Here is a 15,993-nt window from a genome sequence, read left to right as displayed (position 1 = left end):
CCTGTGCCTTCGAGGGTATAGGTGCCACAATAATATATGCTGAGGAACAAAGAACTTTAGTCCGTTGTGTTTTTAAAAGCTAAGCTTACATCTAAATCTATTTCCATTTCCCTCTGGAACCTGAGCAGCTTTTTATGTTATATTAAACATTAGACAAATAGGGTAGATCTAATTAAAAGTTGAAGAAATGTGCTTCCCTTAATTGAATTTGTTACAGTTACATTTTGCAGACCAGTGTTAATCAAAGCTCCCGTTCGGAGTGGATGGATCAAGGGAATTAAGTTAACCCTTGCACGTCCTTACCTGAACACGCGATACGCTCTGCTCTCCCCTAAGCCACGGACGACAGTTACGACTCACCGCTCGGTCGCGACTGCCCGGGGCCGGGCTGCCCGAGGGCCCTCCGCAGCGGGAGGGCCGCGCACCGCCGGCTCGCTAAAAATACCGCGTACCGGGGGGGAGACGGGGCGGGGGGGGGCAGCGGCAGCGCCTGGCGGGGGTCGCCGCCGCCGCCTCCTCCGCTTCCCGCCGGCCCGGGGCACCCCGGACACCCGCCGGCCGCTGCGTCCGTGGCACAGCGCCTCGTGCCGCCCCGCGTCGTCCCCGCGGGCGGCGGTGCCAGCCCTGGCCGCCATGCGCGGGGATGCCCTCCTCATCCTCACCCTCACCCTCATCATCCTCCTCCCACCACCACAGCCTGCCGCCGCCGCCGCCGCCGCCGCCCGGCCCGGCCCCGCCCCGCCCCGCCCGACGGGGCGGACAGGGACCGCGCGGCCGCGGGATGGGCGAGGCCGGCGCGGCGGTTCCACCCATGCTGGGGGCCGGGCGATTGGCTAGCGGAACCCGTCTCCCCGCCCCCCAGCCAATGAGGGCGGCGGGCCGGGGGTGATGGGCTGCCTCTCACGGGAGGGATTCCTAGAGACGCTGCAGTGTGGCGGCGCTCCCGGCGCCGCGTAGCCCCCGTGCCGCCTCCGCCTCCCCTCGCCGTGCCCTGCCCTGCCCGCCGGCGGCCGCCGCCGAAACTTAACGCCCGGCGTGCCGCTCAGCCCGCCGAGGGCAGGGCGTTGGGGCAGCCCGCCCGCCTGCCTGCCGGGCGCGGGGGCGGTCCGCCGCACACCGCAGCTTCGCCCCGGGAGGGGCCCGGGCGCGTGTGGTGCCGCCGCGGGAAGAGGCTGAAGGACGAACCGGCTGCGCCCGCCCCGGTTGCCAGGTAAAGGCAGCGCTCCGGGGCCGCCGGGCGGTGTCGCCTCGGGCGGTGTCGCCTCGGGCGGGGGCGGGCGGGCGGGCTGTGTGTGTGTGTGAGGCTGGGGGGGGGGGGGGGGCACATGCTCCGGGGGCGGCTGCCGCCGCCGCCTGCTCGGCGGCTCCCCCCGCAGCTGCCGGGGGGCGGGGACCCGCCCCCGGGGCGCTCCCGGTGGGGAGGGGAGGGGGGAGGCGGTTACCGGGGGGGGGGGGGGCGCCGCCTCAGACAAAGGGGGCGCCCCCCCCCCCCCCCCCCGCCGCCGTCGCCCCCCGCCCCGGCTGCGGGAGCGGGGCGCCGTCCGCCCGCCCGCCTTCCCGCCCTCCCTCCTTCCCTCCTTCGCTCGCCGGAGCCGGCGCTGAGGCGACCGCCGCGCCAACTTGTTTCCCCGGGTTTCACCTGCCCTGCTGCCCCCGCCCTCGGCAGGGGGGTCTGTCCCGGCGGCCGGGGTCGGTGGGGCACGCCGGTGTGGCTCCCCCGGCCCTCCCCTCCTGCCCGCAGGGCAGCAGCGCATCGTTTGGGTATTAATTTCCACAGAGCCTTTCCTCCATTGCTTAGAAAGGCTGTCGAGCTAACGTGTCTTCTTTCCACGCGATTTCATTTTGCGTCCTCGGACGTTATTTCCTTCGTCTTCTTGAAGACCGCTCGCCTTGCTTGGGTTTGGGGTGCATTGGGGTCCGGTTCGTACGCGCACACGGTACGGATAGGGCGTCAGCACTCTGTTTAAAAGTTAATTTTGCCTATCGAACTCTGCTAGGTAGGGAGTAGTAAGAAAGTGGCAAAGAATGTTAATATTTCTTTTGTTTCCAGTCTTCAGAAATAAAGATATCAAACGACTACCAGCTTCTGGTAGTCAGTATAGTAAGTAAATTAAATATAGTCATTGGAATGAGCCTTTATGGCACTTTCCACAATCTGTAATTCAATCATCTTCAATACAAGCTGCCTTTTGCTATTATTCATCAGACCCAGCTGAGTGATTTCTGTCAGATGGGAAGTGGTAGAGAGAAATCTCTAGGTAAATGTAACTGGAAAGCTTTCCAAGTGGAGTCCTAAATGAGCACAGAAAAGCACTTGGCCACAATCTCTAGACAGATGTTAGCATCCAAATAAATAATTTCTTTTGATTGTCCGGGGGATGTCAAGTCTTATTTTCCATATTTAATAGCCATTTGCAGGTGAAGAATAGGGAGCTCTGGGTTTATTACCTTGTAAACTCAATGCGAAATGCTGTAGTGCAATAATATTTCACTGTCTCTGAAATAATATTTTCTGTACAAAGGTCACTAGAGTAATTCTAGATACACATACATGTTGTAGACCACAAGTAGACTACTAATCAGCAACGGCGATATCGATCCTCCGAGCGGCTATGCAGTGTGCCATCCGTGTTGTGCGTTAATCTGTTAGGCACTGTTTAAACTGCTTCGTCGTCCGAGAGAGTTACTTCATCCTACGAAACGGAGGACGACAGTTGTAGACCCGAGAGGAGACTCCTTTCCCTGGTGGGTCAATATCTAGAGTTACCGATGAGCAATTGTTTTAGGAGTGACCCTGAAAAGCGGAGGGGGAGCTTTTGGGTACAAGGACAAGTAGGCAGCAAACTAATTTGTTTTGTGAGGATATGAAATGACATCTCCTGCCATCCTTAAATAAACCTGCTCAGGAAAAGTGTAAGGAGATTCCACGTGTGTCTAGAATAGTATTTTCTTGTCTGTCTTGGCAACAAATGACCTGATTTTATGTCTTGAGTCAAATATGTATCTTTTTTTTTCTTCCAAGCTTTTCGGAATTGTAGTTCTATTAGTAGTGTCTGTGGGGAATATACTTTAATGTGGTCTATTACTTGGCTTGTGGTATAGTTGCTTAAAATTTGCATGCATGCAATTCATAAATTGAAACTATATAGCTTAAAAACGTAGTGTAGGCAGCTTGAGTGAGAAGAGATAATTTAAAAAAGAACCACAGGGCAGAAGATAATGACATACTGTAGGAAATAATCATACCCCTGCACTTGCAAAAGCATGAAATGTTCCAGCGTAGCCATTTCATACAAGCCCAATTTTCCTTCACATTAAGAGTGCCTAAGTGAGCCTTATTAATGTTTGATGCAAAAGATGCTAAATCCATTTTAAGAATTGATACTGGAATTTAAAGAGGTAGCTCACAGACTAACAGTGCAGTTCTAACACTTTCCCAGAACAAATGTGAAAAAATAATCATTTACAACACGTGCCATAGCAGCACAAGTGGGATATAGCCTTCTCTGTAACACTGACAGGCAAGAAGCCCTTTAAAACCATAGATACAAAACAGTGTTTGATTTAACAATCTGAAATGTTCTCACTTTAATCACAACTTAAATCAGATATAAGAGCCCAGAAGATGTTCAGCGTTGGTTAGCATGGTAGTTGAGAAGGTGTGAGATAAGGGAAGGTTCTGTTTGTCAGAAGCCTAGGGCGGGGGGGGGGTGGGTGGAAATATATACTTTTCCAGCTAGCATAGAGAGACCGGAAACATAAAATCAATTTTTATGGTCTTTTGGCAGGGTTGGCTGTAATAAGTAAAAAGAAGGAGCAGCTTAGGGTCTTGGCAGAAGTTTTTAAGCCACTCAGCTGTACAGAACTCGGTTAATTGATCTTTCCTCGCATGAAGATGAAGCTCTTATTTAGTATATCACAGTCTTATTCTTGTCCATTCAGCAGTCTGATTACAATTTTAAAAATACTTATGTGTGAATGTGTGTGGTTTTATATTTATGTACACATTTAAACACACAGATAAATTCTTACTGGGAACTGCGTTCTGAATAAAGGGTGCGCGCAACCTCATATTACCTGCTGTGGAAGAGACATCAAAGTTTGCGATACAATTGAAAAGGACAAGAAAATATTTCTGCATATCCAGAAGAAAAGCATGGAGGAATTATTACGCATGGATACGATGATCTCCTTCCCTCTGATGGTGATGCCTATATAAATATGCAGTTTCACAAAGAGAAATACTTCATCTTTTGATTTACTTTGATTCTCTATAGAATGTTTGTTTTAAACATTACTTGGTATCTAGGAAGAAGCTTAATTAGAAATACACATAAGGGAGGCTTGTTAGCCAACTACGAATTTGTATTTATTGCTGACATTTACTAAAGATACTTGAGGTTAAAATAAAAGCATTTGCCAGACTAAATAAACAAAGCATTATGTTAACAAATATTTTCAGGATTGTTATGTACAAATGTCATCTTTGCTAGAGTAGGCTTTACTCCTTCCTAATACACCTCAGTAAGAGGGGGGATTAGGAAATGCTGGTTTTATACTGTTAACATCTTTTACAGAAATATCAGATAACAAAGCAGAATGCATTAGGAGGGGGACAACTGACAAAGGCTCTTCATGATTTCTTCTGGTGAGAGGATAAGAGCAGGCTACAGGCAATCTCTTTCAGGGACTACGTGGAGTAGCAAAGTGATTTGTACAAGCAGCGTGTGGAAAAAGTTGGCTGGTTTAAATAAAAAAAAAAAATTTTTTTTGTTTCCTGAGGCATGTAATGACCAAAAGCTAGATAGGAGCTGTAATAAAAATGTCTCCTTAAGTATTACTTCTGATAAAAGTCTAATCAGAATGTTTTTGAGGCTGGCTTTTCTTCTCTATTGTTTTTTTCCCCAGTGACTTAATGAGTAACACTTCCTGGATCTTCTGTTTGCTATAAACACTTATAAGAGAGTTGATTATTTTTCTTAACCTGTTTTCTTATTGCTACCAGTCTGGAGGTATTTCCCCAGAACAGCAGGCACTGAATGCTTCTCCTTCTCCATCCTAGAGGGAGTGATGTTGCCATCTTTTTAAGTTCTCAGAGGTTTGCTAACTCAGGATGCCGCTTCTCTTTTCTAGCCATCCCCAAAGATGCTGGGAGAAATATGTCAGAACACAAAATAAATCTAGAATGTCTCCTGTGTGGCAGTCTTTGGTTCTTCTAAATGGACGACCATACAAATTTTAAAAAGTGTCACCAGGAATTATCCAAACAAACTATTTATTATTCATCAACTCAGGATAATTTTATTAATATAATATTTCAGGTATATAAAATTTCATTTAGAAGTAGCTAAAACCAGTTTGGTTACTTTAAGGATGCTGTCTGTAAGTTTCCTGGGCACTATTCAGGATTTATGGTAGTAGCCAAATGTACTGTAGTAGTTTTAATAATGTAGCCATGGTTGCAGTGACTAGGTAGTACAGCGCCTCAAGTACATGAGGATATGTGCCTCAAAGCTGCTCAGTGATGATTTAATGAAGTTGATTAAAAACCCATTTACGGGTTCTGTTTTGTACCTTTATCTTAGGGGTATTGTTTTCTTACGTGTGGGTGAAAATCAGTGTAGCAGTTGCAATATGGGAAAGCTGGTAACCGTTATCCAGCTTGGCTCAGAGACAAGATTGCCTGCAAACTCCCTCGTCTCCATGTGTTTGAATAACCATGTAGATATGGCAGTTGAAAATAATTGGAGTGCTTTTGTAGAAGGCGCTGTGGAGATAAAGGTTCCTTGACAAATGGTTTATCTGGTTCAGGACCCTGTCTCTAACGGTAATACTTTTTCTAGAAAATGTGTACACATACATCGTTGACAGGTGGGCATTAGACCTCACTCTTCTTATTTAGAACACTTAATGACCACTTGTAATATGTAGTTTTAATTAACTCTTTTACTTCTTTCCAAAGCTATGGAGAGTATTTCTTTATAATCATCTATTTCTATTTGATTTCTATGATCAAATCTTAGAGTTGGGAGGAATTCTTAGAAGAATGTGACAATTACCATTAGAGTGGTTTTTTTTGTTTTTTTTAAATTTTATTTTAAAGACCAAAATGTGGTAACTTAAGGAAAGCCTAGTGGCATGGTGTTCTGACAGAAGACACGATCTATTGGCAAATAGTTGAGGGATAAAGACTGACAGTGTAATACATCCCAAGCAAAATAGTTCTGAAAGTGGTTTGGTTTTTTTTTTTTTTTTTTAGTTAAAAAAGGACTGTTTCTGTTTCTTGTTGAAACTGTAAGCTTTGTGTTTTGACTTCAGTGAGTCATTTGATTTAGCTTAGGGTGGTGTTCTGATTGAAAGAAGTAGTACTGTAGAAGGGTATCATTGTCCACATGAACACATTAAAATTTTTTTATTTAATGGATTGCAGAAGAGATAGTGTATGGGGAATCGCCATCTCCATTATTCCAACTCTATTCATTACCTTTAACAGTGATCTGGAATAAAATACAAAATCCATATTCATGAGAATATTTATTAAAATTGGCACAAAAAAAATCAGAAGTAAAGTTGGAAAAACTGTTATTATAGACTGATTTCATTTGGTTTCTCATCCTACTACATCTGAATCGGTGTTTTAGCAAAGTGAACTGTAATACTTTTGCCTACTTCCAGTAAAAAAAAAAATTGTGATTTCCCCTCGAAGAGTGGCTCTGAGAAAAGACTTGGGGATTACATCGAGGGAACATCATCTGTCATTGTTTCAAAGAGCAGAGAAGCCATATGCAGCTGTAAACACTGAAGTGCTGAGAGTAGGAAAGGTGCCCAACTTCAAAAAGGATGCTGGATGACTAAAATTAGTCTAGAGAAGGGACCTAAGAGTTGCTTCATTTGAGATGTGCCAAATCTGCTCCTTAATGAGACTCCTAAAAGCTTACCATTCCCTTTGGAAAGCTGTGTATGCCAAGAGCTTCCTTGATTCCCACACAATGAAAATACTGGCATTAAATTGTGCTCTAGTACGTAAAAGTTCACGCAGCAGCCTGGTCGGGCATGCAAGCTACATGAGCTCAGATGGGAAATAAGGTATCAATTTTTTGTCTATCAGAGTAGCAAGTGTATGGGCCAGCTTACTGAGGAGATGACACCTTTCTACTTGAAGTCTCTGGATCAGCATTTCCTTTCCTTTCAGCTGGAGCAGGTACAAGATCTAGTTTTGATGTAGAAACTGCTGGATTTCTGATTTCCGTTAATCCATGAGAACGGAGTAGATAATCAGCTGTCCTTCTGGCCTTAAAATCACCAACCCCTTGAACTTGCTGCCATTAACTCCTATTGTGTCTCTTGGATTAAACCATATTTTTTGTAAAAGGTGTTGTGACATGTTATTTGTGTAGTGTGAAGAGGTTCTGTCTGAACTTCTCTTAAGCTGCCCTTGTATGTTATAATCCTATTTTGTCCCACCTTACTGACAAGAAATTCCTGCTTGTTTATCTAACTGGTGTTAATCTTTGAGACCTGATTTAAAGCCCATAAAAACTGATAACTGTTCCTTCCATTTATTTTGTTCCTCTGATGTGCCCTAAAACTATAAATTGTGCTTATTAATACAAAATCTGTTTAAGAAGAGATTGCCTGTTACTCTTTCAAATGTGGGAGGACCAATATCATGTGTCCCATCAGTCTGGCCTGGGCTTGTGTAAATAGGCCTTAATTAGTTTGCAGGTGCCCATCAGTCAGGTACTGTGTTCTGCCTAAACCCCTTCTGGAGCAGGCCTGGCAGGTGGCAATTGTTGCGCCTAGCATCTGAGCCAGGGAACCTTGTCCTGAACCCGCTTTGCACCAGGATAAACTTGCTTCGGTGAGAATCTTCCATGTCCTCTTTCCGTGTCGAGCCATGGATGATTAATTGGCGGTGTCTCTTATGAGAGGGATACAGCTCTGCTGAAGTGGCAGGTAAGAGTTATCTTTGAGAGTGTCCTCCCACTGAATCGCCAAAGAGATGTCCTTGAGTAGTCCAGGCGAGGCTAGAAGACAAACACGTCTTTGACTGTAAGTGGAGAGATGGTTGAATTGCAGGATTTCTGGACCCTGAAATTAAAGTTTACCTCTTTGCTAACAGTCCAAGTGTTTAATTAAAGGTGTATCTGTTAAACTGTTGCATTTGATAACTGTATCTGGGACACTAACATTTCCTCAGGAAAAGTCCGACAGTAGATGCCTTTTTATCTTTTCTGTAGTTTTAATTTCATCATAGTCTTTAATATACTAATAACAAGAAGTTGTCTTGCACTTGCTCTTCAGATTCAGCTTGCTTGCTTGCAGCTTTGTTAGCTTACTCAGCTGCTAGTTAGAGCAGAGAAACACCAGGAAATATCCATGTGACCTTGACAGAGGTCGGTTGCTTCTTCATTATATGCTGTAGCTGTACAAGGCCTTTGCTACTCTTCTCTTGTATATTTGTTTTATTTTTGTAAATCCTACATAATAGGATTGAAAGGTTTGTTTTCTGTATTAATGTGTATTTAGTGCTCTTTTAGCTTGCTGAGAAAATGCTAAAAGTGAAAACTTCAAGTAAAATCATCTGGGACAAACCCACCTGAAATCACGTGCCATAGCTCTTCCTTGCATTTGTCATTTTCAAAAATATATGTCCACTTTTAATAATGACATAGACCTACTTTAATATTTGATATGCAAATATTAGCTTTACAAATCGTACACTGGCTAATAATTGTGAGCTGTTTACTCTAGAATAAATTATTCTTTATAAATATTGATGGAAGTTCTGTGTTGTGGTAGGTGTGCAAGGCATAAAACCTGCTATGAAAATCAGTATTTTAGAAGAAGAATCATAGTAATAAATATTTGATCTCAATATCAAGGAGCTAGAACTCAGACTTATGAACTGAGTACTGTTTATCCATGTAGTGTCAATTAGCTTCTAAAGCAACAGCCAGCTAAATGTCCATTAAAGGTGACAAACCAGTCTTCTGCAGCCATAGTAGAGACTGTCTACACTGTTACTGAAGGATTCAAATGTATCCCTAAAGCCAAAACCTTTTTCTGCCTTTCCAGATAGTTCTTTGATATCTGTACCCATCAATAGGATTCCAAAATGTACGCATTGCATATAGGTGAAAGGAAAAATAATTGGCACAATTTCAATGGAACTTGTCAATGCTATGCTAGTTACAGTTTTTTTCTGAATTTCCTTTTAGTATTAACATGAAACTAAGAGCATTTAATTTGCTTTGGGTTGAATTTTGGCTCTTAGAATGGCTCTGTTCTTCAGCTACTTTTAAAACAATTTACGAGTTCAATGGTGTTAACTGATTTCACAGAATAAAGATTAATTATTTGCTGAAAGGGGTTATCACCTGCATTGCCTTAGTCTGTGGTGTTACTGCCTTCTCCCACTCAGTTCTGTGACCTTTTTTGTGATGAAGAAAAGTAATCTCTTCTGGGGAGATGAAAACCCAACCTCTTAGCATAGTTGGCAGTGTTGGCTTTAGATGTTTTAAGTAGGTGAACGTGTAAGTTTGAAAGGATGAACACAAGGGTGGACAGAAGGCCGTAGGTAGGTGTAGTGAATACTGAGCCTAGTTGAAGATATACTCAGATTGTTAACAAATTATTCAAGGTTTTTTCTTCCATTAGGCCAAAGATTGGCTATTTCATGGGTCCTTTTGGGATAAATGTATTGATGATTCTGAATAGCTTAAGAGTTGTGCTGATAAGGTAATACAAGAATTTATCTTTAAACTGTGAAAAATACTAGTTCAGCCTGTCCTACTTCCAGCCATAGTGCTGGTAAGATACTTAAAGGTAGTTGCTTCAATCAGGCTTAGAGATAATTGTATTGAATAAATTCTAAGTACAAAGTCTGAGGTGTATTGTAAATACTGTAGAACTGTGCTTAGTGTTCATCTCATGCTGTAGTACTTGTAAAAAAAAGAGTAGGGGAATGTACTGAAACTTTCCCACTCTTAAAGACCATCAGCAAGTTTATTGATTGTGATTCATCAAGTTTATTGTAATTTACAGCTATTGCCCCATTATTACTGGATGTGTGAGTTTTCTGTATGTTTGTGAAATTGTAGTAGGACTGGGAGGAACTAAAGGTAAGGGGCTTAGCAGTGACGTGTGCGAGTGGAGGGACTGTATGTTGCTCAGTGACGGTCAAAAATTCTGTCTGTGTTGGTGCAGAGATAAAGATGATGACCTATATAACACTGCATAGCAGAGATGGAACCAGTGTTAGCTGGTTAGTTGCAGCAAGTTAGTCTCCAGGACTAATGTGCAATAAGCATATTCACCATAGTGGCCGGTATCCTTGCAAATGTGGATACAGTCACAGCATGTACAATAGCTATCGGTTTTAAAAGTATAAATACATGGGTTTTTTCCTAGATAAGGCACACAGAGTGAGCCTGAACTGGACATGTGCTGAAATTTTGTTTTCTGTTACAAAGCATCTGCTTCTGGCCACATTGTTTTTTCCATTGGACTTCGCCTAATATTGTATATCCAATTCAGGCTCACTTAGACCAGAATTTTTGTTAATATATTTCTCAGTGAATCATATTTCCTTTTATTAGATGAGCTGAATTACATCCCAGAAATTTAGATTTTTTTTTTTTTTTTTCCTTCAAAGCACCTATAGATGACTTGGAAGGCTACATAAAAAGTCATTTATTGTCACCATCACTTAGAATAGCTAGTTAGACTTTTAAACCTATTTTGTTTTTCTAGGCTGCTTGCTTGCCTGGACACATGGGAAAAATCAAAAGCAGTATTTTATTTTTTTGGTGAACATCCTAATGTGTGGTGGGCAAGTTTCTAATTTTTTTTTTGTATGGAATAAAGGAAAAGATGGGGGGAGGGGGGCGTGATGGCTCACCTCTCCACATCCTCCACTAGCATGGTGAATTCCAAATGTGGGTTGGAACTGGTGACAGCTGCTTCATCAAGAGCTGCTTCATGTTTGTCAAAAGCAGTGTTTGCTCTGCAGTCTCTTTAGAACAGGGCCTGACATATCTTGTAATGTGTTTATACTGTACCTAACATAATAGAATCCAGATCTTTGACTGGGGATATGGACTGTTGCGCAAAACAAATAATAATTAGCCCAAATGTTGAAAAAGTGCCATTATTTTATGCCCCCAGAGATCAATAAACAATTCATTGCTGTAACCATATCAACCTTCTCCTTCAAAGGGATTTTAATTGTATCATGGAAACTTCATGCTTGAAAATGTGAATGCTTGTCTGTTAGGCACTCTGCTAGATATAAGTGTATTTTGCTGGTCTTTAAGGCTGTACTGGTCATACTAGGGGATTTGGATACTCAGTTTAGAGCTCTAATTAGAAACTATGCTGAGTTACTCTTTACAACCTCTTTACCTTCATCCTGGTACAGCTTAGGAATTTATCAGTTTTAAATAGAAAAAGAGTTTCCAGTTTCCCAGTAATCTGATTTGCCACTTTCCAGTTGAAAACTGGGTAAACTGTTTGGCTTGCTACTGATGAAAGCTATTTTATGCATAATACCATGCTCAAAACTGGGATTTGAATGATTTGCAGGTGGGATGGTACAAAGGGGCTAGATTTTAGCCTGATGTGGACAGAAGGGAATTTATCTGGCATAAAGGAGATAAACTAGTTCCAGCTCCAGCAATACTTAAGAGACTAGCTGCTTCATGCCAGAAGGCAATTTCTAAAGGTCTCATCATAGAGGAATTAGCAAAGTTCTGCTACATCAGCTTCCCCAGTACAGGAGCCAGTTTTATCTGTCTGGAGGTTGATGTAACTATTGGAGATTTCTGCTCCCCCTTTCAATGAGAAGTTGATACAGGAGAACATCTAGTCCTACTCTGATACATGGTAGCATAAATGGGCAAAAAAAATTGAAAGCCAAAACTGTAACTGCCCAGGTAGCTTGTCTTGAAGGTAGACCTGCAGATTTCAGGTGAAGATTTTAGGATTAGCTTTTTGTGAAGTGTGCAAGTCTGTACACATCAGGTGGTCATTTATATTATGTAGGACCCAATCAAAGTAGTATCCTATTGATGTGGTGAAACATAGATCCCATATGACAGATGGGGATCAATGGCAGGGGGAGGTTAAGGATGGGATTCATCTCATTTAACTTTAAATACCCTCAGAAGGTGATTCATTCGACCTACCTTAGGCATCTGTCTTGGTGTGAGACTGACTGCTCTCTGGAGGTATCTGTTCCTTTCCAGTGACTGTAAAAAGTCTGGGATCACTAGGTGAGACTTAATCAGTTAATTTTTAGACACCTGGCATGGGACACTAAGTAATGTGCCTAAGGCCTTTCTGGGGAGCCTGTGGCTAAGGCTGAAAACTGAACCCAGGTTTTCTGAATCCAAATTAACAGTGCTAATCACAATACTGTCTTTTCTACGAAGAGGAGAATTAGATCTATGTCTAGAACTAGTGTGTGGTGACTGATTAAAATTGCTTTTAACAGTTGCAAATAAAAAAAAAGTAATTGGTCCAAAGAGGGGTGGTGGTGTATTTGGAAGTACCCAGTTAAGATCCAGCTCAAATTATTTTACTGTATTTGATTCATGGGACTATGTCAACCTCAGTAGTGCAGTAACTGTGCAAGAGTCTAGGTTTAAAAAGAGTATTTGGAGATAAATGTTTTGCTATATAGAACAGCAAATTTGTCTGTCTGCAGAATCTGTGCAGTGCTGTTGGGAAAGAAACTTTATATCCTAAAGTACAGTTCTTAATAGTAATGAAAACTTTACTATCAGCTCCACAGAAAGATGGACATCTTGTCAGTAAAACTGTAGATAAAGGTCTTTTGTATTGGGGGTGACAATATTGTATTCGTGGTTATGGGCAGTTCATTGAAGTCAGTCCTGTCCAGTCTGTGCTGATGAAAGTGGGCTTGCATGAAAGGAGACACCTTACATTACTGTGAATCACAACAGTTAAGAGGTACAGTGTTTTCTGAAATGTGAATACTAAAGCTGTTACGGAGAGTGCTATGAGCTTTGCCAGGCTTTGGATCTTGCCTGAAGCGTGCAGGGAACCGAGCAGGTCTGCACAAACGGTAGTGATGGAAATAGTCGTGCTTGGCAAAGTACAAGAAGGCTTGTTGTATTGCCTCTCCTCTGGTCAGCAAAGCTCTTGGAGGAGAGAAGAAAAACAGCAGCTCAGGTGTTGCTAGAGTGTGTGTTTTCCCCCTCTGAACTGCAGTGAGTTTTGCACCTGAGCAGGCACAGTGCTTTTGGGGGTTAGCTTGGTTCTTCCTTGCCTCCCTGCACACACCTGCTTCCCTCTTCCACCTTAACATACTTTGAGGCTATAGTTTTGGTGTGGTTTGTGACTGAGATGAAATCCTGTTTTCTGAGCTGTAGTGCAGAAACTGTTTAAATAGCTTTGTGTAATTTGTACTTAGAAATCTGCTCACATGATCCTGGTAATAATGTGACCCCCTTAAATTCACGGCATCACATCTCTATGTGGGAATACACTGTGGTGTTAAAGCTTCAGGGTGTAAAATATATTTTTCAATGAAGTGCTGTGGAAAAAAAACATGGGAAAAATTCTGCTATATTAAGATAAAACAGAAGCTGGTAATGTGGAGAATAAAATAGGATGTATATTTTAAGCCGATGCAATTTCTTCCTCTAAAAACTGGGAAATGGCTATTGGTTTCACAGTACTGTGTATAGTAGGAATTGTATCTTCAGGTTAGTTCTAAAGTAAAGTTAAATTAGAATGGCCTAGAAGTAATTTTTCAGAGTACTGGATTTTTCTATCACAGCAAAATGGTTGTCTTGTTGATACCTTTGGTCAGGAGAATTTCTCATTTGTTTCTAGCCTCCTTCGAGTCAGCAGCTAAACATGTTTTTATACCTAAATGAACCTTTATAAGCTAGACATCAACTATATATAAATGCAGAACAGTACATCTAAAATCTGTCACACTGTCAGAGTACAACTGTTTTCTCTACAAATATGGAAATTGTCACTTATCTGCATTCTCTCCCTGCCCTACTTTCCCCCCCATATGTTGATATTCACCCATGTGAAAGAGGCCAATTATACTTTGGCCGTTGTATAAATAATGCAGAGGTTGTCAGTAGCAGAGGAAAATTTATGTTAGAAAACTGAGGGAGTGAATAAGGAAATAAAAGCACCTTCTAAAGAGGGCAGTGATCTCTGTTTCTATATCACTTCATGTTAAAAAAAGGTATTAAAAAAAAAAAAGCTTTTAGCAGTTATAATTCTTCATCTGAGGACTTGCTTTAATAATAAAATCCCAGGTCAATCGTCTATCAGACTATTTTCCCTTTCGATTTTCCCCAGGCCCTCCTGGGAGCAGGCACTGGGTCTTTCCCCTTGGCCGGGAGAGGTGCTGAGCAGTGCCTGCGCTGGAGGGATGCCCCGGGATCGTGTCAGGGCTCGAAGGAAGCGTGCATCTCTTCCCTCTGGCTTTATGGAGAACATTTGGAAAAAAACAATGCAATCTGGAGTCAGACTATCTTGAAAGTAAATTAATTGGGCTCAGTAAAGGTGGACTGGTGAACTTCAGAGCAGCTGGGGTTGGCTCTGGGTAGCTGTTGTCAGTAGAGCAAGGGCCTGGGTGCTTGCTGGGGCACAGGCTGACTTGGAGTTGCAGTGAAGTTGGCCAAGCGAAATAGCACCTGTTAGTGCGGCTTATCGATGGTCACCTCTTCGGCGAGGTGGTAAAAACGTGATCCCAGATGATGTACAGAATTTGTTTTGACTTCTTGTCTCCCTCATTCAGCTGCTGTTTCTCTTGAGTATTATTCTGAGAGAGAGAGGATGCCGTGGCCTTAAATTTAGTTGTATATAGCAAGCCCTTGGAGGAGCTTGCTGACCTGACAGCAGTCTTCAGCAAAACTTTCTAGGCTGCATGTCTGCTGGGTCTGCGATGCCTCTGACTAGGGCATCAACAGCAGATGAACGATGTACTCGCCCTTGCCTTTCATAACTGACTCTGTTTTCCAGTGGTGATGCTCTTAACGTAGCCGTTAAACAGGATACTTACAGAAGGAGGTAAAGAAAAGCCTGCATCCTTGGTGAGGCTTAAAACAGGAGTCATAAGGAGATGAGTGAGTATCTCTGATGTTTCTGACTGGGGAGCTGAAATTTTCCTTGTTATCTTTACTTTTTCATGATTGAGCTGTTTGTTTCCAGATGGCTCCCATGCTCATGAGGATGGGGACACGCATGGCCCAATCTGTTCAGCTGCAGGACTCTCATCAAACACAGCCCAAGGTGCTGGGCACGCTGGCCTGTTCAGAGCAGTTTGGCGGCCCATCCTGTAGCAATTACTCTAGTGTTTTCATTTCCAGATACGAAGGCTTTGAAACAGCATCCTTTTGTGGGAAAAAGAGATTTCAAGGTTCAGAAACTGCAATGTAAAACTGCAGCCACCTATCACCTTTCTAATGAAACTGAATTCATCAGTGTTTCTAAATGTGTCCACAGTAGCAAAACATTTTGAACTTTTTTGATCCAGGTGTTGGTTTCGGTAAACTATTTTTTTTCCATTCTGCAATAGTAGAGTTCTTAGTGTAGCATCAGGAATGTCAGGTGAAATATGTAAATAGTTATGATGGTTTTTTTTCACTTCTGTCAGAACTCCTCACCAGAGAAGAGAGATGGTATGTGAAAATACAAAGTCAGCACCATGTGTTTAAGGCTACAGTGTCACTCTTGGAGAGACCTTGAACAGCACTTGCTCTTTTTTTGGAACACCCAAGTATGATTCTTGGATTGCTTTTACCTATGGCTGTGTTAGGATTTGAACTGACTAGATGTTTTTCCCATACTTTTCTTCCCTTACACATTCCCTTTTTTCCCATACTGTTTTAAAAACTGAGGGGAGAAGGATGGGATGTATAATTAAACACAGGTATCTGCAAAAAGCTCTGGTTAGAAGGCAAATAGCATGTAACATACTGGAAAGGCTAAAGAGGT

The 15,993-nt window shown here is 42.7% G+C and overlaps 1 protein-coding gene across 1 annotated transcript in view; it reads left to right on the top strand.

Moving 5' to 3' along the window:
• Positions 1–873: 873 nt before the first annotated feature.
• The window catches only part of SYT1 (synaptotagmin 1), a 362,353-nt gene continuing 347,233 nt past the window's right edge, over positions 874–15,993 (top strand). Inside the window, 2 exon segments of the mRNA XM_052774545.1 lie at positions 874–1,079; positions 1,081–1,210. Coding sequence (XP_052630505.1) covers positions 889–1,079; positions 1,081–1,210 — 321 coding nt within the window. The 5' untranslated portion in view covers positions 874–888.

Source organism: Harpia harpyja, chromosome 23 (genome assembly GCF_026419915.1).
Source record: "Harpia harpyja isolate bHarHar1 chromosome 23, bHarHar1 primary haplotype, whole genome shotgun sequence".
Classification (NCBI taxonomy): Eukaryota; Metazoa; Chordata; class Aves; order Accipitriformes; family Accipitridae; genus Harpia; species Harpia harpyja.
The sequence above is the reverse complement of the archived record's forward strand: the minus strand, read 5'-3'. Positions and strand labels throughout refer to the sequence as shown.